This window comes from Hemitrygon akajei, chromosome 8 (assembly GCF_048418815.1).
Source record: "Hemitrygon akajei chromosome 8, sHemAka1.3, whole genome shotgun sequence".
In the NCBI taxonomy this organism is placed as follows: Eukaryota; Metazoa; Chordata; class Chondrichthyes; order Myliobatiformes; family Dasyatidae; genus Hemitrygon; species Hemitrygon akajei.
This window is the reverse complement of record NC_133131.1, coordinates 84243321-84264186: the sequence shown is the minus strand read 5'-3', so window position 1 is coordinate 84264186 and position 20866 is coordinate 84243321. Positions and strand designations below refer to the sequence as shown.

The window sequence follows — 20866 nt, the reverse complement described above, 5'->3', positions numbered from 1 at the left end:
TCATTTCTGGATACTAAAGTAGCAAAAGTTTAAAAAAGCTAAACATGTAATCATTTCTCCAATAACTTATATATACCAACAGTATAAATAAAGTCTGTTTCAAATTTACAGTACTAAATATTACATCCATTGTTTAGTAAACTACTAACAAATAATCAGAGCAGACCAAAAAAGGAGCTTCTCAAATTCAAATGTATATAACATCAAAAAACTAAAAAAAATTCCACATTAAAACTTCAATTTGCAAATTTGTTGAATACATAAAACTAAGAGTTCCTTCAAAATACTTGAGTCTTTCTGCTTCTTTAAAGAAAAACAGACTATTGCAAATATGTAAAAAATATAAATTGCACAAAGCCAAATTGTGTTTACATAATCCTCCTTTCCAATGCCTGATAAGCCAGTTTTCTCTGGGGAAAGTTACAAAAGCACAATAAATATAGCATATAACTAGACAATTTATTCTGAAGCTTTTAAGCATTGATGAATTTTAGATTATGAACATGTATCAAAAGACAAGCAAAAACCATATTTCAATTAATACTTTTATTTAGTGTGATACTTTTCATCTGTCCTATTGAACATTTTAATAGCTTAAAGTAAAGTTGAAAATTTAGATTTCTTCTTCAGTCTATTAAAAACCACCAAGACATTCTGATTGATATTTGTTCTTTCATTACAGAAATAAGAAAAAGTTGACAGTACAATTAGGCACACTGTTGACACTGTACAATGAAATGCACAAATTCATTAACAGCTATTTACCATGTGCTCTTAGGTTCCCCCTGTAGTTTACAAGCTGTGCTCGGATGAAGAACTTTCATCCATGACAAGTGAGTCTTACAAGGAGTGACAACCAAGACTTTTAAAACAAGTCTTTAAATAAACTTATGCATCAACAACAGAATGCAAGTTGTTGGGTTAAGAAGACTGCTAAACATAGGATTCAAAACATTAAAATTTTTCATTTTTTAGATGCACACATATGCTAAAGAAAATATTGCACAAAATTAAAATCTCAGTACAAAGTATGAGTGTGGGTCTACTTAAATTAGTTTTCATGAAGAAATATGTCAGAATTAAGAATAATGCATCTCACAGATCTTACTTTCCTGATAATTGCAGAAATGGGCACTTTTATTTCTGTGGCACAAGTGAAAAACCAGCATTCAGAAAAAAGTCTGGTCAGATTAAAATGAGAAAACTAGTTTGTTTTAAACAGGACATTTAAGGCTACTCTCAATTAACATTTGTTAGTGGCAACATTATTCTGATCAATCCTAATCAGAGCACTCACTTGTTACCTTGGACATTCCGACTTTGAAGTACATTAAAATCTCTGTACATTAAAATCTACAATTATGTCTGGAGGCTTTACAGTTGTATGAAAATACACGGCTCAGTAATTTCTTGATAATGGATAAAGCACAGACATGTACACAAAAAAAGCTCTATTCAGATGTTTGTGGAGTGCAGGCAATGGGATGGAAGATAATTCAAAGTTGTGGATTACTCAGTTCAGTAAGCAAGTTTCCATTTAAGTCAAAATCCTAAAGGACCATTCCTGTCAATAGGAATCTTAATTTTGAGACTTTAGACTCTTTCACATTTCTACTCCCTAAATGTTACTTTTAACATCAATTTCAATTAACCATCACATCCTCTAAACCATGCAGTTTTATGTTTCAAATTGTGCAGAGTTCATCATCTTCAAGCTGGGTGCATACCAGTTTTATTCCAATGCAAAATCATTATAATTGTGCTTTGCTTTATCGTTGGCAATATTGCTGCTACTCCCACTAACTGTCCACAAGAGAATTTAAAAGATGTACAATTGGTTTAGATGGCAACTACTTACAAGAAGACAGCTACAAGATGCAGCAGTTGGACCATGCATCTACAGCTCTTCTATTACAAATTAATACAGATTTTCTTGATGAACTATGAACAGGTAATAAATATAAATCACTTATGATACACAGGGGCATTATGAGCAAGAAAGTGCATTAGAAATCAAACACGGCAGACAATAATGTCTTCCAATGTAAGCCACTGAGTCATGGCTCTGGAGGCTAGCACAAAGGTGGCATTGTAATTGGAACTTAGCTTTGAGAGCCCCAGAGAAATTGCCATAACATAGACTGAACTAGAGAAGGTGCCTAAGATCCTCCCTCAGAGCACAGTTTTCATGCTTGGCAGCGTCACCTCTTTTGAGAGGAAGCAACTTGAGCTGACTGAGATTTTTGTTTGCATCTTTGCATTCGCTGCGATCGTGAATGCAATTTCATGAAGAGCTCTCGAAACTTATACTGTGGAAAAAGGGTTTCAAGGAAGCCTTCCAGAAACACATAAACCAATCTCCTGTTGAGCTGGCTATGTTGAAACATCTCAAAGACTCGTAAAATGCCCTTGCGTGTGGTTTCAGCTCCGATAATATGTTTTAGCTCATCTGGGGAAGGAAAAGCATGAAGATAGAATTAGTGAATGTTACAACAGGGTAGAATCTTAGTAATAATTTGGAGCACAAGCTTTCTTTAAATATTTCACTGCTCCTAATAACCTAAAATAAATCTAAAATGGGAAAAAATCTCTCAAGGAAGCAGGAAAGATTTATCGGAGATGTGTACCATGATTCCGATTTGTTAGCACCTGCTAGTTCTATACAGATTAAAAATAGAATATATTTCCAATTCTCCACTATTATCAATATGGCCTCGCAAACTCATTTAGTACTAATAAGTAGAGCTTGATGGCATGCCACTATAAATTAGGACAATGTCCTTTTAAACACAACAGCTCAAACCCAACTCTATGAAGAAGCCTTCTACTATTCTACGATATTCCACTCAACTCATCAGCAACAATACCTGACTAAATGTTCTCACATTAACTTGTGCAATAAAATTATAACTGAAGAGGCCTTGTGAATTAGGAAATATCTTACCTGGCATAACCATTAGCATTTTAGTCTTAGCTGCGACTCTTGTTCTCATTCTTACAGCCTTTTCCCTGTGTGGTGCAGTCTCTGCTAAGATACCATTAGGCCAAAATGAATCTCTGTAAGTAAAACAATTATTTTCAAGATGTTATGGAACAAAAAATATGAATAAAGGAAACATGCATAAATATGTACTGTTGAATACCTGAATCGTTTTACAGTTTCTGCAACTTGTTCTGGTGAAGTCATCCAATCAACATGGTCCACTATTTTTCTAGAAATGGTGAAATATCATAGTTGATAACAGAACTTATACAATTATTCTGAAAAATATATTTCAATCACCTCTCTACACTCCAAAAACATTTCTGTCATGTGTAACATCTGACTACAGCACGATTTCATTCAACCTGCCCCAGTGAGCAATTTTGTATGCAAGAAACTTTACCCATGTATGAATTCATTAATGCTCGAACTCACTGCCAGGTGCTCCAGGAAAGAATGTTCTGGTCATTGTGTTCTTTTCCAAGGAATTTGGGAAATGCCTAACTTGACAATACGTAACAAATAATTCTTAAACAAAAATATTTTCCTTTTGATACTGACCCTAAGCTAATCTCTTCCTGAACAGCATTATCTTCTCTTTTATCCTGAATAAATATAATCCAATTTCAATCACACTTTAAAATAATGCTCAATGAGTGAAGCGAGGAGTTGCTGCCAAAGATATCTGAAATATTCCATTCGCTGGAATTCTAGAAGCAACAAACCATCTGGCTTAATAATTTAATACTGCGATTAAAATAAGAATTGGGGGCATTAGAAGAGTCACATCCCCAAAATTTCTTTGACAGCTGGTGATGCCACAGTCTTATGCTTACCATTGTCAAAATTGTCAAAGGCATTTGTGCATATCAGAGGCTCACAACATTTGCATGGCCCACTGAATAAGCCATGCAAACTTTCAACTCACTTGAAAAGAAAACTCTGGCCTCCACAAAAATGTTCCATTCCTTTGAAATGAATGGATTTTGCTGTAACAGGTCTAACTCAGCATATTTTCAGTGCACAGGTTCCCCAGCACAAGTGGTAGGAAACTGCAGGACGTTGCAGCTTGATTATAAGCAGTCCTAAAGATCATAAGATAATAGGAGCAGAAGTAGGCCATTTGGGCCATCGAGACTGCTCTGTCATTCAATCATGGGCTGATCCAATTCTTACAGTCATCCCCACCCCCTGCTTTCACCCCATACCCTTTGATGCCCTGGCTAATCAAGAACCTATCTCTGCATTAAATACACCCAATGACTTGGCCTCGACAACCACCCGTGGCAACAAATTCCACAGATTAACCACCCTCTGACTAAAGTAATTTCTCTGCATCTCTGTTCTAAATGGACGTCCTTCAATCCTGAAGTTGTGCTCTCTTGTTCTAGAATCCCCTACCATGAGAAATAACTGCCATATTGAATCTGTTCAGGCCCTTTAACATTCTGATCATTTCTATGAGATCTTCCCTCATTCTCCTGAACTCCAGGGAATACAGCCCAAGAACTGCCAGACAGTCCTCATATGGTAAACCTTTCATTCTCGGAATCATTCCTGTGAATCTTCTCTGAACCCTCTCCAAAGTCAGTGCATCCTTTCTAAAATAAGGAGCTTAAAACTGCACACAATACTCCAAGTGTGGTCTCACAAGTGCCTTATAGAGCCTCAACATCACATCCCTGCTCTTATATTCTATACCTCTAGAAATGAATGCCAACATTGCATTTGCCTTTTTCACCACCGACTCAATCTGGAGGTTAACTTTAGGGTATCCTGCACAAGGACACTCAAGTCCATATCTGCATTTTGAATTTTCTCCCCATCTAAATAATAGTCTGCCCGTTTATTTCTTCAACCAAAATGCATGTCCATACACTTTCCACCATTGTATTTTATTTGCCACTTCCTTGCCTATTCCCCTAAACTATCTAAGTCTCTCTGCAGGCTCTGTTTCCTCAACACTACCAGCTACTCCACCTATCTTTGTATCTTTGGCAAATTTAGCCACAAATCCTTTAATACTGTAGTCCAAATCATTGACATACATTGTAAAAAGCAGTGGTCTCAACACCGACGCTTGTGTGATTCCACTGGTAACCGACAGCCAGCCAGAATAGGATCCCTTTATTTCCACTCTGTTTTCTGACAACCAGCCAATACTCCACCCATGCTAGTAACTTACCTGTAATTCCATGGGCTCTTATCTTGTTAAGCAGCCTCATGTGCAGCAGCTTGTCAAAGGCCTTCTGAAAATCCAAGTACACCACATCTACTGCATCTCCTTTGTCTACCCTGCTTGTAATTTCCTCAAAGAATTGCAGTAGGTTTGTCAGGCAGGATTTTCCTTTCAGGAAACCATGCTGGCTTTGGCCTATCTTGTCATGTGCTTCCAGGTACTCCGTAATCTCATCCCTAACAATGGATTCCAACAACTTCTCAACCACTGATGTCAGGCTAACAGGTATGTTGTTTCTTTTTCTGCTGCCTCCCACCCTTCTTAAATAGCGGAGTAACATTTGAAATTTCCAGTCATCTGTTACAATGTCAGAATCTATCGATCCCTGAAAGATCAGCAGTAATGCCTCCGCAATCTCTCCAGTTACTTCCTTCCGAAGATGCATTCCATCAGGTCCAGGAGATTTATTCACCCTCAGACCATTAAGTTTCCTGAGCACCTTCTCAGTCGTAATTTTCACTGCACATACTTCACTTCCCTGACACTCTTGAATGTCCAGTATACTGCAGACGTCTTCCACTATGAAGACTGATGCAAAATACCCATTCAGTTCCACTGCCATCTCTGCATCTTTCATTACAATATCTCCACTGTCATTTTGTATTGGTCCTATATCTACCCTTGACACTCTTTTACCCCTTATATACTTAAAGCTTTTAGCATCTTCTTTGATATTAGTCACCAACTTCCTTTCATAATTCACCTTTTCCTTCCTAATGACCTTCTTAGTCAGAACACCAGTAATAAGGAAATCTTGTACTTTTGTGTTTGCATAAAGGGATTCAGGATAGCCAACTTCCTCCAAAAAAGTTGTGTGCCACTGAAGTTGGGGGTGGAAATGGGGAAGTTGGAGGTGAGGAAACAAAGCAACAATCTGTGAAGACAACCAGCAATGTGAACTGCTCCAAATTACAAGCCACTCTTTTGCTTTCAATGGGACAATGCTGCTAGTTCCTACTAGAATGCACCAGTCACTACTTGAGCATAGCAAAAACACCTTCTCAGAACTAGTCAAACTCACTGCAACAGAAGCCTTATTTTGTCACAATATTTATAGCACTGACGTTTGAGATTACACAACAGTCAGCCATTTATACGGTGCTATTTTGCATTAAGGGAGAACAATTTGGTGTTGACAAACCTGTTAATTGTGTCTCCATAGGTAGCCCGGATAAGTTGCTGAAGAAGGTTTTTGATGTTCCTTCTTAACCAGTGATTTCTTTCTTTCAAATCAAATACTTCATCCATTAGCAGTAACATAACTCTAAGAGGAATATTGTCATCAACCTGTAAAAAGTTTCAGGATAAGTCAGTATCAATCTTGAAGTATAAAAAATCTCTTAATAATGTTGAATTAGGATTTAATTAAAATTTTAAATTGACTTGATCAATGCTTGCAAATTCTTAGACAATTTCTCAAAACAGACTACTTACGATGTTCTCAATATTCTGTTGCAGTATTAGTTAACACTTCTCATACAGTACCAGAGATGGCATCATAATCAATGAGCAGCAATACACTATAATACTTATACATCTTAAGAAACAGTAATCACAGAGTCCTTGGCCCTCCACTGAACACCAAATATTCATTTTTACACCAATCCTATTCACACAGATTTTATTTGCCCCACAGTTTTTTCAGCGGCCCCCTCATCGCAGATTCTGCCACTCAACTACACACCAAGGGCAGTTCACAGTGGCCAGCTAACATAACAATCTGTACACATTTTGGAATGTGGGAGAAAGCGCAGTACAAACTGGAGACGAATACATCTACAAAGAGAAACTGCAAGTTCCATACACTGCATAGTGCCACCAGTCATGATTAAACCTAGGTCTCTGGAGCTACAAGGCTGCAGATCTATTCGCTGTGCTGCTGCCCTCTAATCCTTTAGAGCAGGCGTTCCCGACCTGGGGTCCAATGGCATTTGTCCATGACATAAAAAGGGTTGAGAACCTCTGCTCTAGAGTGTGCCTTTTAAATACAACCATTGTTTTAAAAATGGTGAATAGAAAGGGTCCTAGACACATTTAGAGCACTGCTTAATCATCATTCCATCAGCAGAGATAGAATAAATACAAAACCACAGGCAAAATAATTCCTTTGAACAAAAAAAAAAATCAATAACTTCTATGTAGGAAAAGAAGTTAATCAAATATTAAGATTCACTGATTTCCCATAATGTTAAACACAAAAATATAACGCACATTATCATCCAGTTGGGCAGAAACACGAATATGTCCACTACCTTCTTCTGGCTTTAAAGGAGGAACCTGCAGCATAAAAAATTCGTAAGTTAATCTTATTTGTAATAGTAAAATTAAAGCAAGAAAAATATTTTTAATATGGTATTTTGAGAGAACCTTTACATCTCCCAAATCAATAATGTTCATTACAGTGCCAAGTTTTAAGAATCCTCATTGATTCCTGCCACACTGCCATATTGCATACCTGAATCAAAGCATTTTATCAGTGGCAGCTGTGCCTTGATTCTAAACTTTCTATACTCTAGACCTCACCACCTCTTTCTCTAGTACAATATTTCCTGCAGCCTTCTTTGTTGACTGAGTTCTGCCCTAATATCTCTATCTGGCTTGGTGTCAAAGTTTATTGTGAAGTGTCTTAAGATGCTTTAAAATAGTTACATTAATACAAGTGCTGTCAGAATACCTTTAAAAATGTATTCTTAATTTCATGTCCTAATTTATCAGACATTTTGCCCATATTGTCTGATACTTTTGTCATTCCTTCTGCCAGACTGTCTGGAAGTGATTTCACAACATTTGAAACATTTCTCATTGAGTTACGAAGGGGATTTACTAGTGTGTCCATCTGCAAAACACAAACAAGTTGCAGAGAATGTATTAAAAAAAAATGACATGATTCACAGAAATTCTGCAGGTCAAATTATATATCTTGCAATTAATAAAGCTTTTCACACAAAGAGAAATGCATATTTTTAACCAACTTCCTATTCCCCATTTAACCCGTTATGGCAAATTATTTCCATTTTCAACCTTATACTTCACTTATAATATTAACTGGTGAAGGCTCTCCATGAAAAGGCAACCTATCTCTTTGTAATGAGTGATCAGGTCAAACTATAATTTTTTTGTATACGTCAAAACTGGGCAGTTAAGGTAACTCATGGTACCGTTGGATATGGGATTAAACTCAATAACCAGGCATAATTAGCAATATATTAGCAAATTGGACTTAGTGGATCATAGAAAGCAACTTACTGATGATGGCATTCCCATGTGCCTACCTTTAAGCTCCTAGATGGTTGATGGTATGGAAAGCAGTAAGTAGTATGGCAATTGAATAGGCTCTTTAGTTCAGGATATTCTTCACCTATCTGTTGTTGCTGGGTAATGCACAAGATCTGGCCAGTGATGATCATGAAACTGTTGATGATGAGAAGCTTCAGAACTTGCCCTAGTTTGTGGGCTGTACATTTCCATGATTTCCATTTGGTTGAGGGAATACCAGTGTTGTAGCCATTATGGAACAGCTTGGGTTAGTGGGCAGATTAGCTCCGTTGTACTTTTTTTTCTTTTAGCTAGGCATTCACTGAGTCAGCATTTTGAATGAGATTAACATTTTTAATATTACAGAGACCTAACCTTAATTGGTTGAAGATTTGTTTCTGTGTGAGGAACCATCTTCCCAAACATCCTATTTAGCATGGTGATAGAAAAAATAGAAATGACTGGTGTCACATGAGGGTAACACAGCTCTATAATGTAGCTAGCATTTCTACCATTATTGCCATAGACAAATGGTAGAAATGGGAGCACTAGATCAAACACATTTATTAATTATGCTGGTTTTCTTAACACCAATTGTACCAACCTGGGAGCTACATATTTCAGATTGTCATTTTGTCAGTAGTGTGCTGCCAACTCATTCTTAGTGGTTACTGATATCCTTTATTGTATAAAATTATATGTTCTTACTGAATAAATAGTGCTTTGTTTTTTCAACTGGTGTTCAGCAGCATGGCTTGGGGTCATGAGGGTGGGTGGAGAAAAGGCTCGGGGATGATGACAGATAAGTCTAGAACGTTCATTGATAGGTATGATTCTGTAACTACTTCAGAATGCTTTACTAATCTTTGGGACAGTTCTCTCAAAATAAACTTTGCAAGATTTACATCAAAAGCTCAGCTAATTTGAAGTGTTTATGTTTGATTTTATTTTTACCGTGTGTAAACGGCACACAATCAATGTATCATTGTAGTGTGTAAAGCATGGGCCTGATACAAACCTGGTTCACTCTAGAATCACTTGGTGGAGAAGTTTTCTGTAGGGTTTGCTCTCTAGATGACTCCCTTGTCCACTCGACCCTCCAAACTGATCTCCCTTCTGGCACTTATCCCTGCGTGCGAGACAAGTGCTACACTTGTCACTACATCTCCTCCCACACTACCATTCAGGATCCCTAATAGTCCCTTCAGGTGAAGTGACACTTCACCTTCTGTCTGTCTGAGTCAACTATTGTATCCCATGCTCCCAGTTTGGCCTTCCCTAAATCAGTGAGGTCAACATAGATAGTGGGACTGCTTTTGCTCTGTCTGCCACAAAAAGGTGGGGGGGGGGGGTGCAGGGTGGAGATTTCAATTAACATCCCATTCCAACAAGTCGGTCCATAGCCTCCTCTACATTTATGGAGGGAAATAAACAGCCAATATTTCGAGCAGAGACCCTTCATCAGGAAGGAAGGGAGACCAGAAGCCTGAAACGTTGATTGTTTATTTCCCTCCACAGATGCTGCTTGACTTGCTGAGTTTCTCCAGTATTTTGTGTGTTGCCGAAGATTTCCAGGTACGGTAGCATAGTGGCTAGCACAACACTTTACAGTATCAATGACCCAGGTTCATTTTCCTTCGCTTTCAGTAAGGAGTTTGTATGTTCTCCCCGTCTACCACATGGGTTTCCTCCGGTTTCCTACCACAGTCCAAAGACTGGTAGGTTAACTGGTCATTGTAAATTGTCCTGTGATTAGGCTAGCATTAAACTGGGGGATGGTGGGCAGCGCAGCTTGAAGGCTCAAAGGGCCTATTCCACGCTGTATCTCAATCAACCAACCTGCTCTATGCACTTGGGCAATAGCTATCTATAGGGGGAGTTGGAGAGCACCCTCTAGGTCTCATGTAATTTTTTTTAATTGCTAAGCAGTATTATATAATATGGCCAACAGATGGCAGGCTTACCTTACGAGCAAAATCACCTTTTCCTTTGCTATAGGCTTTATTTTCCAGAAAGTCGTTAACATATGGTATCAAAGCTGGACAAGCTTTTATCACTTCAGGGTTGATTAATAACTAAACAAAAGCAGAAAATAATTTGAAGTACTATGTTTTAATCATTTAATAGTGAAATGTTTTGAATTTACAATAAACTTTCTTGAAAAGAGACATAAATGGTTATTATAATAATGAAGTCTAATTACTATGCTGTTTGGTTTCAATAGATTTGAACTCATGTGAAACAGTTTAATACCTTAAATTTTACAATCATTCAAGATCTGGTTTATTTGTTTCAAATGTTTCAAACAGCAATGCTATTTGTGCAGTTGGTCATATATTTTGATGTGTGTTTTGCTTTTAATATCTCGTACTGAACTTACTTGAAATCACTTCAAAATAGAACAATTCTAAAAGCAGCAACCTTAAAATTAAAACACCGTATAGCAGTGGCTCAAAAGATTTACCTGCAAATATGTGTTGAGGTCTTTTTTCCTCTTCCCCAAGAACTCTCTGTCCATATTATTGAAGGTTTTTTTCCCAGGAAGTTTAAGATAAGTTGAAAGATGTTCAAACTGAATAAACAAAATATTGTCATTTATTTTTAATACTAATCATAATTACATTCATTCAACTACATTTTGCATAGAACATTTACTCTAAGAATACACATTATATGGTAGATTCAAACCACAGCTGTTTAAATGGTGCATTAATCCAGTTCTTCTCATTTCCAGGTGTTAAATTGTAAGAATGCAGACAGATTAGTACAGGGCAGAGGGTACAGCTTTTGTCAACTGCTCCTTTTCAGTGGCAGCTGTTAAGTTTTCAGTCCTGCCAAATCTTATGCATTTTATGCGATACTTCAACATTTGCTGTTTCCCAAGCATAAGTTTGAGTTCTCATGCTTGGTAACAACAGGTCTGATAGTGAAAATTCTCTTTAATTCCTTGGATTTAAGATTGGTCACATATATTACCCTCTAAAAATACTCCATATATGTCACACAGGTGCAGGAGTTATGCATTTCAGAATGCTGAAAAATCAAACTGAAGTCAACGAGTGTTTTTGTTTTCATTCTGGGATTGGGAATACATGTTGGAAAAAATACTCTTGCAAATGAAAACTACATTGCAGCATTGAGTTCAATTTGGGGGGGGAATGCTTTGTAGATTGCGGGCAATTATTAAAGTACCCTTTTTAAAGATTTTTAAAGATTAAACCTTCTGTAGTATTTCTTTGTAAACACAAAATGAAATACTGCTTTCTTTAAATAATTAAAGTGCTGATTGTTGACTTCAGGAAAGGGAAGGAAGGCAAACGTGCCAATTTACATTGGTGGCTCTAAGTGGGGAGAGTTAGCAGCAATTCCTGATTAGTAAGGGTGTTAATATAATCGGATGACCTACCCTGGGCCCAAATGCATTCATATGGAAGACACACCAGCAACCTTGAAGAGTTTCACCTTGTCATCGAACATAAGACCAAAAGATATAGGAGTAGAATCAGGTCATTTGGCCCATAAAATCTGTGCTGCTATTCCATCAGGGCCGATTTATTATCCCTCTCCACTCCATTCTCCTGCCTTCACCCCATAACCTTAACACCCTTACTAATCAAGACCCTATAAATTCCACTTTAAATATACTCAATAACTCAGCCTCCACAGCAAACTATGGCAATGAAGATAACAGATTCGCCAACCTCTGGCTAAAGAAATTCCTCACCATCTCTGTTCTAAAGGGATGTCCTTCTATTCTGATTTGTGCCCTTTGGCTGCAGACACCCCACTATAGGAAACCTCTTCTCCAAGTCCACTGTAGCCAGGCCTTTCAATATTCCATAGGTTTCAATGAGATCACCCACCTCCCCAACATTCTTCTAAGCTCTAGCTAGTACACTTCCTGAACCATCACATGGTTCTCACATGTTAACTGCTTCATTCCCATGATCATTCTCATGAACCTTCTCTGGACCCTCTCCAATGTCACCATATCCTTTCTGACCATAAGGGGCCCAAAATTGCTCACAATTCTCCACATGCTGTCTGACCAAAGCCTTATAAAACCTCAGCATTACATCCTTGCTTTTCTGTGCTAGTCCTCTTGAAAAGGAATGTTAACATTGCATTTGTCTACCTTACCACCAACTCAACCAGCAAATTACCCTGAAGGAATCCTGCACGAGGACTCCTGAGACCCTTTGCACCTCGGATTCCTGAATTTGCTTCCTGCTTAGAAAATAGTCTGCATCTTTATTCTTTCTACCAAAGCGCATCACCATTCACTTCCCTACACTGTATTCCCATTTGTCACTTTGTTGCCCATTCTCATAATAGTCTGCAAGATTTGCCTAAAAGGCATCAATTCCATCATGTGCATCGTTGACATATAAACTGAAACGAAGCAATCCCAATACCAACCCATGCAGAACACGTCATTAGCAGTCAATCAGTGAATGCCCCCTTTATTCCCACACTTTGCCTCCTGCCAGTCAGCCAATCTTCTATCCATGCTAGTATCTTTGCTGCAATACCATGGGCTCTTATCTTGTTTAGCAGCCTCATGTGTAGCAGCTTGTCAAAGGCCTTCTGAAAATCCAAATAAACATGAGCTGTAACTTGACTTTGGATTGCAACAACTTGAGCTGTCACAGTACAACTTGGAAATATATCTGATATTAAAATCACAAATTAAAAGTAAAACCCAGAATACATACAATGTGTAGAAAGCACTAAAACCAAGATACTTGGTGCAATTAGCTGAAAGAACAAAGGTCAAAGAGCATGGAATCAGGCCATTCTGCCTACCATATCTATGTTGACCAGTAGCCCCCCCCCCTCTGTTATTAATCTCAACTTCCAATACTTCGCTCAGATAGCCATCAATAGCATATTTACTTTTTGTCCTTATGTGCTGATTATTGAAGTGATACAAATAATTCTGCAGCTGATTTTTGCAGAAATACAAGGATAAAATTTAATACAAACAAAAAAATCAACCATATTAATCCTAAAAGGATTAGAGAAAAATGTATATAACAGCATGGTAGTTAAAATTTAAAAAACGGAAAACCAATCAATGTTGATCTTTTTAATAATTCATTCATAATGGGCAACAATTATGTGAGTGTTTCATAATCCTTTAAATATTTAGCTGTTAGGTTACACTGTGCACAACCTCAATAAGACAATACTGATCAAATTCAAGCTCTACATGTACAAACAAGTTTTAGTTACAAATGCTTTTTGTAACCTGCTCGAGAAATTCTGGGGGAGAAAAGTATTAAGTATTTTAAAGCACAGTAATTTGCATACAAGCAAAACACACAAAATGCAGGTGGAACGCAGCAGGCCAGGCAGCATCTATAGGAAGAAAGTACAGTCAACATTTCGGGTCGAGACCCTTCATCAGGACTAACGGAAAAAAGAGATAGTAAGAGATTTGAGAGGAAGAGGGGGAGACCCGAAATGATAGAAGACAGGAGGAGGAGGAGGAGGAGGGATGAAGCCTAGAGCTGGGAAGTTGATTAGCAAAAGGGATACAAGGTTGGAAAAGGGGGAGTATCATAGGATGGAAGACCTTGGAAGAAAGAAAGGGGGAGGGGAGCACCAGAGGAAGATGAAGAACAGGCAAAGAGTTATTGTGAGAGGGAAAGAGAAAAAATATTAAAAATTAGGAATGGCATAAGAAGGGTAGGAGGGGCATTAACAGAAATTAGAGAAATCAATGTTCATGCCATCAGGTTGGAGGCTACCCAGACGGAATATAAGGTGTTGTTCCTCCAACCTGAGTGTGGCTTCATCTTGACAGTAAAGGCCTTGGTCCACTTAATATATCCACATATTTTAATTCCACGTCCCATTCCCATTCCGATATGTCAATTCATGGCTTCCTCTACTGTCAAGATGTTCTCCATCTTCCTCTGGTGCTCCCTTCCCCCTTTCTTTCTTCCAAGGCCTTCCGCTCTTAGCTTCATCCCTCCCCCTCCTGTCTTCTCCTATCATTTCAGGTCTCCCCCCACCGTCCCACTTTCAAATCTCTTACCATCTCTTTTTTCCCTTAGTCCTGACAAAGGGTCTCGACCTGAAATGTCAACTGTACTTCTCCCTATAGATACTGCCTGGCGTGCTGCGTTCCACTAGCATTTTGTGTGTGTTGCTTGAATTTCCAGGATCTGCAGAATTTCTTGAATACAAGTCCACATTAGTTTTGCCTCTTGAGACTAAATACAAATGCTTGTGTTCCTTATCTAAGAAAATATGTGCTGGCAGTGGAGAAGGTTCAGAAGAATGAAAGGGTTAACGTATGAGGAGTGTTTGGTGGCTCTGGGTCTGTATTCCCTGGAGTTTGAAAGAATGGGGGGGCATCTCACTGAAACCTACTGAATATTGAAACGTCTCGATAGAGTGTATGTGGAGAGGACATTTCCTATAGTGGGGGAATCTAGGATCAGAGGGGACAGCCTCAGAATAGAGGGACATCTATTTATGATGCAGATGAGAGGGATTTTCATTAGCCAGGGAATGTTTGATCTATGGATTAATTGCCACAGATGACTGTGGAGGCCAAGTCATTGGGTATATTTAAAGAGAGGATTGACAGGTTCTTGATTAGTCAGGGTGTCAAAGGTTACTGGGAGAAGGCAAGAGAATGGCATCGAGAGGGACAGTAAATCAGCCATGATGGAATGACGAAGCAGACCCAACGGAACGGCGGAGCTGACTCAATGGTTCAAATGGCCTAATTCTGCTTGCATGTCTTATGGTCTTATTTTTATTTAGTAACCATTCAAAAGACTTTCTGTTCTCAATTTAATTCTAATCCTTTATGCACTTAATTCAGCCATACTTATTAACAATTGGACCCATGCTGGATTGTCAATGCAAAAATAGACAATGAATACAAAATACAATAACTAGCAGCTGAACTTGTTTCTCTAATTAACAAAGATAGCCTGAAATCTTCAGTGTATGCCCTTTCCATGATTAGAAGAGAAAAAAAATAGCATTCTGGCACATTTGGAAGAAAAGTTTAAAGAAAATGACTGGTGAATGGAATAACCAATGGCAATTGCAAGTGGATGAGCAATATCAAATCTTAGATTAAAGCTTCCATCTAGTATTGGATGAGTTATCCCTAGTCCTAGCCAAATAGTGAGAAAGCATTAGTTAATGCTTTGAGCAACGTTGAGTAAGACATGTCAAAGTCACATTACTATTTGTGGATGCATGCTCCAATTCATCACAGAATAGTGACAATAATTCAAAACTATTTAATTGGCTGCAAACCACTTTGGGACTTCCTGAAAAGGGAAAGTAAAAGCATTATACCACTAGGGAATGCAGGGAAGGTCAAGTTTCTTTTGAAACTTAGCTGATTCTTTTCCTCAGGAAAGATAAAATAATAGGGCAACCAAAGAGATATTTAAGTTAATGGGCCAAATGTGGGAAACATTTTCTACTGATGTGAACAAGCATCTAGAGGAGCTTAAAATTTGAAGGCTACTGTATTTAAGCAAGCTGCAGTAACAGTAGCAGTCCATAAACATCCCCAAAGTTGAAGGTGGAAAAATAAATGCCAGATCAAGTAGAATGAGCAATATTTTTAAGACAGCACCTTGAGCAGTGCTAGTGAGTTCAACTGTGGAGGATGGTCAACTTTTAAACAATTCAACAACAAAATCCAAAAACTGACTTTGATCCAAGTCAGAATAGTCCACATTTTTAAGGCGACATTTCAGTCACCTTCAGAGCAGTCTAGCACAGAATATGACAGAAATGGCCAAAAAGTTGTCACAAGATGCACCAAATCTCTTGGGTCTTGTCTGGCAGAAAAGTTCAGAAAGTACAAAGTGCAACCATATACTACCATGAGATTCATTTTCTTGCGGCCATTCACAGTTAATATAAAGAAATGCAACAGAATCAATGAATAGGCATACATGAAGACAAACAACCAATGTGCAGAAGATAAATAATGCAAATACAAAAAAAGGTAAACAACGAAGCAATAAATGTCATGAGTTATAGAGTCCTTAAAAGCGAGTCCCTAATTTATAGAATCAGTTCAGTGTGGGAACAGTGAACTCTGGTTCAAGAGCCTGATGCTTGAGGGGTAATAACTGTTCCTGAACCTGGTGATGTGGGCCTTGAGGTTCCTGTACCTCGGTCCTGATGGCAGCAGTGAGAAGAGAGCATGGTTTGGATGACAACGATCCTTGATAATGGATGCTGCTTTCCTGCGACAGTGCCACTTGTAAATATGCTCATCGGCGAAGAGGACTTTACCTGTGATGGACTGGGCTGTATCCACTACTTTTTGTCGGGTTTTCTTTTCAAGGGTATTGGTGTATCCATATCAGGTTGTGATGCAATAAGTCAGTATACTCTCCACTGCGCATCTATACAAGTTTGTCAAAGATTTAGATGACATGATGAATCTGTGCAAACTTCTAAGAAAGTAGAGGCATTGTTGTGCCGTCTTTGTAATGGCACTTACGTGCTGGACCTAGGACAGATCCTCTGATACAATAATACCCAGAAATTTAAAGTCACTGACCCTCTCCACCTCCGATCCCCTAATGAAGATTTGCTCATGGACCTCCGATATCTTCCTCCTGTAGCTAATAATAGACTGAGACTGCTTCCAGCTAGATGCCACCTGCGTACAGCGCTCCTTCAGTCAACATATTCTGGACAGATCATGAAACCATATGTTTCACTTCTTTTATGTCTTTTACATTCGTTTTTTGCCTTGGATGTGATGCTGGAACTGCTGGAGCCTGTGATTTACTGTTTGGAGGTATTTTGGGTATTCCAGTACTCTGCAGTCTCTGAGAAGAGACCTGGAGGCGGAGGTAGCAAGCGGGAACCTCATGGCAAGAAGGGTTAGAGCTGATGTTCGACTCCATTTCATTGATTAAAGTGATGAAGGAGATTGAAGCATCAAGGCAAATGCAGAAGCTTGAAGATCGTTTTGATGCTTCAGCGTTCTAAAGTCTCAGAGGATTCCGGGAGACAGAGGCAGTGTGCGTGAACTTTGTGGCAAGAAGGCCTCAGGACAGGGTGCAAACCGTTGTTTGACTTCATTTCACCGATTAAAGCGATGAGGGAGATTAAAGCATCAAGGCAAGTGTGTTGGGTGAGTGCTGGCTGCCCGTTTTTTGATCAATCTGCTACAGAGGGGGTACTGGTGGACCCAGAAAGCGAGTGTTTCCCAGGTTTTCTGCGTTTTGGATGCGGACTATAGACATTTTTTTCCTTCTTATAATTTTTTTAATATTGTGTTTTTCGGTTGATCTTCGTTTCTTTGTGCGGGGAGGGGGTCTTAGGGGTCAATGGCCTGTTCTGTCTTCTTCAGTTTTTGTGCAAGAGGAGGGATTTGGCGGTTGAAGTGCCTGTTCTATTTTTTTTGAATGAAGTATTTGTGGGCTCGATGTGCCTATTCAGTTTTTTTTTAATGCGGGAAGAAGGATTTGGGGTCGATGTGCCTGTTCTGTTTTCTTCAGTCTTTTATGCAGGAGGGGGGAATTTGAGGTTGATGTGCCTGTTCATTTTTTTTTACATGCGGGAGGAGGGATTCAATCTTCCCTTTTGATTCAGCCAACAGTGGAGTCTTCAAACTTAAATATGATACTAGAGCTGTATTTAGCCTTACAGTCATAGATAGAGCAGGGGCCAAGCACACAGCCTTGTGGTTTACCTATGCTAATGGTGATTGTGGAGGAGATGTTGCTAATTCAAACTGACTGGAGTCTGCAAGTAAGGAAATCAAAGATCCAGTTGAACAACGAGATACTAAGACCATAGTCATGTAGCTTAGTGATTAGATTTGAGGGGATGATAGTGTTGAATGCAGAGCTGTTGTCAGTGTACACAAGGGTTCTGCAGAACCATAGTGTTCTAAGTCGCTAGGGGTTTCGTGAGAGATATTTAAAGAAAGATACCTTTTTTTAAAAATACGTTGCACGAAGTGTGGTGCTAGTGCTTACAGTGGTGGGCAGAGACTGAGCAGCCCCGTTAGCAATCACGTTAGAAGTCTATCAGCCCAGTCTTGCAGTTGGGCCGTGTTTATTTGGTTGAGCCCATTTTGAGATTTTGAAGTGAGATAGGGGAGGCTGCTGGCAGGCAATTGGTAAGCGCTGTATTGCATGGAGGGGAGGATGGTAGGCTGATGAGGAGCATATAAAATTGTGTCTTAGGTCATATTTTTATTCATATTGCTTTGGATTATAGTTTTTAGTTGCTTTAACTATTCAACATTGTCAATAAATTTGCATATTGTAAATAGCATTAATTAAAATCAAACTGCCGAGCCTACCTTTAGAAAAATTAAATCCCATTCTGGCTTAAGCCAGTTATTTAACAGAAATTTAGTATGCTTGCCTTATGAGTTTTTAAAATTTATGAATGAGAAAGGAAGAGATTAATTTCAAGAAAGGTAAACTAAGCTTAACTGTTATTTTCAAAAAAGGTTGTCTCAAAATTCATTCTCTACTCAAAAGAACATTGACAATTACAATTTACTGATCATGTACATGTACCGTGAGATGTAGGTATAATAATTTTTATGCAGGGGTTCCTTCAGGGCAAGAAGGTTGAGAAAAGCTAATGTAGAGCATCTTGATGTATGCATCTTTACTGTCTAGATCAGACAACCTCAATAGGCGGACCGTGAGAACCAAATGTCTGGACCGCGCCAACCTATTGGCACTTAGGTGAATGCACCTGTCATAACATGTAAATAAAGCGCATGCTGCTCTAATTTATTTTAACCTCATCCCACACTGTACGCTTGACCTACGCCCCCATAGAGCTCATGACCTTCGCTGGCTGAGCAAAGGCCGTGTGTTGGAGAGGGTGTGCAACATGCGCGATGAGCTTGTGTCATTTTTATCCAGCCTGCAGAGCCAAAAAGCCCAAGAATTTAAGAGGTTTTTAAGTGACAACAAGGTGATGGGCACATGTTATTTTTTTGTGTGACATCATGTCTCATCTAAATCAACTTAATCTGCAATTACAAGGTAACAACCATACTGTTGCGGACATGTACGAGGTGACTGAAGCTTTCTGGTCAAAGCCGGATGCACTTTCCATGTCTGCGGGAGCATTGCAAGAAGAACAAAATGCGGGAGGATCCAGTGACGAAGGATTTCGTGATGTGCCTGGCACAAAACTTCAGGGAACGATTTGAAAGCTCCCCTAAACTCTCAGGTGACATCCTCCTTTTCCTGAGAGGGCCGTTCTGTTTTGGCTGACGACCAGTGGACTGCAGAGGCCAAAAGCCTCGTGCCTTCCATAGATGAGGCAACTCTTCAGATGGAGGTCTTGGAAATGGGAACATCTGATTTGCTCAAAGCACAAGGACGTTGCGGTGAGTGACTTTTGGATCAACGTGGTTCCCCAAGCTCAATTCAAAAACATGAGAGCTATTGCAATGCTCCTACTCACATTGTTCCCCTCCAGGTACATATGTGAGTCATTGTTTTCTTCAATGAACTCTATCAAGAACCAGGACAGAAACAGACTCTCCAATGCACATCTTGACCAGTGCCTCAGGATTGCCACAACAGGATACAGGACGAACATCAGAAGGATTGCCTCATCCTGTCGCTATCACTTCTCTCACTGATTGGTGAGTGAATCAATTTATTTTTGTCCACTTGTCAATCTTACTGTGGTATAATAATATTACAACAATAATACTGATAATTTCATTTATAGCTACACTTCATACTTCAAATGCTACATAGCTTAATTAAAAAGAGCAAATAGATTAAATGAGAGAACAGAAACAGTGGAAAAGGCAGTAGTACTAAAACTGTGGAAGAGAAGTGTTCTTCGTGTGGAAGAGAAGTGGTGAAGGGTGTGTGTGTCTGTGTGTGTGTGCGCGCGTTTTAAGTCCCACATGAGTTCTCAATGTGATAGCTGACAGTTGTGATAGCTACAGTGTCATAATTAAATGGTTGGTTTTGGACTTATTTTGTTTCAAGAGTGCATTTTTTTCCTTGTGTGACCCAGAACAGAGGCTTTGAGAATCCAAGGCTTAAATTATTACTACTACCACCACTACTACTAATAATAATGGTAATAGCAGTAACAACATCTGCCCATAAAACAACTTACTGGCGCAATGGAAAAACCCTGGATGTTTTGACCCTTGGCTTGGCATGCTTGACATAATTTGGCCTTTGTGGAAAACTAACTGAGGAACCCACTTTTTATTTAAACCTTCAATAACCGATTCCATTTAAAGGGATCCATTCTTTTACAGATTTATTTTGTGATGGTTGACTGATGACTCTCGAAGAGTTAATTAACAAATATTCTCTCGCTCATACACACTTTCTGCAATATCTTCAGGTTAGACATTTTTTACAACAATAATTATC

At 38.8% G+C, this 20866-nt stretch overlaps 1 protein-coding gene across 6 annotated transcripts in view; it reads right to left on the bottom strand.

Annotated features, from left to right (window-relative positions):
• Nucleotides 1-531: 531 nt before the first annotated feature.
• Nucleotides 532-20866, bottom strand: part of snx13 (sorting nexin 13) — a 180663-nt gene continuing 160328 nt past the window's right edge. For 5 of the 6 annotated variants that reach the window (XM_073054106.1, XM_073054107.1, XM_073054108.1 and 2 more), the window contains 8 exons: nucleotides 10942-11049; nucleotides 10442-10552; nucleotides 7897-8058; nucleotides 7434-7499; nucleotides 6364-6509; nucleotides 3144-3212; nucleotides 2945-3057; nucleotides 532-2449 (listed from right to left, as the gene is read on the bottom strand). In XM_073054106.1, the coding sequence (XP_072910207.1) occupies nucleotides 2202-2449; nucleotides 2945-3057; nucleotides 3144-3212; nucleotides 6364-6509; nucleotides 7434-7499; nucleotides 7897-8058; nucleotides 10442-10552; nucleotides 10942-11049 (1023 nt within the window). In that variant the 3' untranslated portion in view covers nucleotides 532-2201. Of the gene's footprint in view, nucleotides 2450-2944; nucleotides 3058-3143; nucleotides 3213-6363; nucleotides 6510-7433; nucleotides 7500-7896; nucleotides 8059-10441; nucleotides 10553-10938; nucleotides 11050-20866 lie in introns of those variants that run through there. The other variant, XM_073054111.1, reaches the window with a different exon arrangement.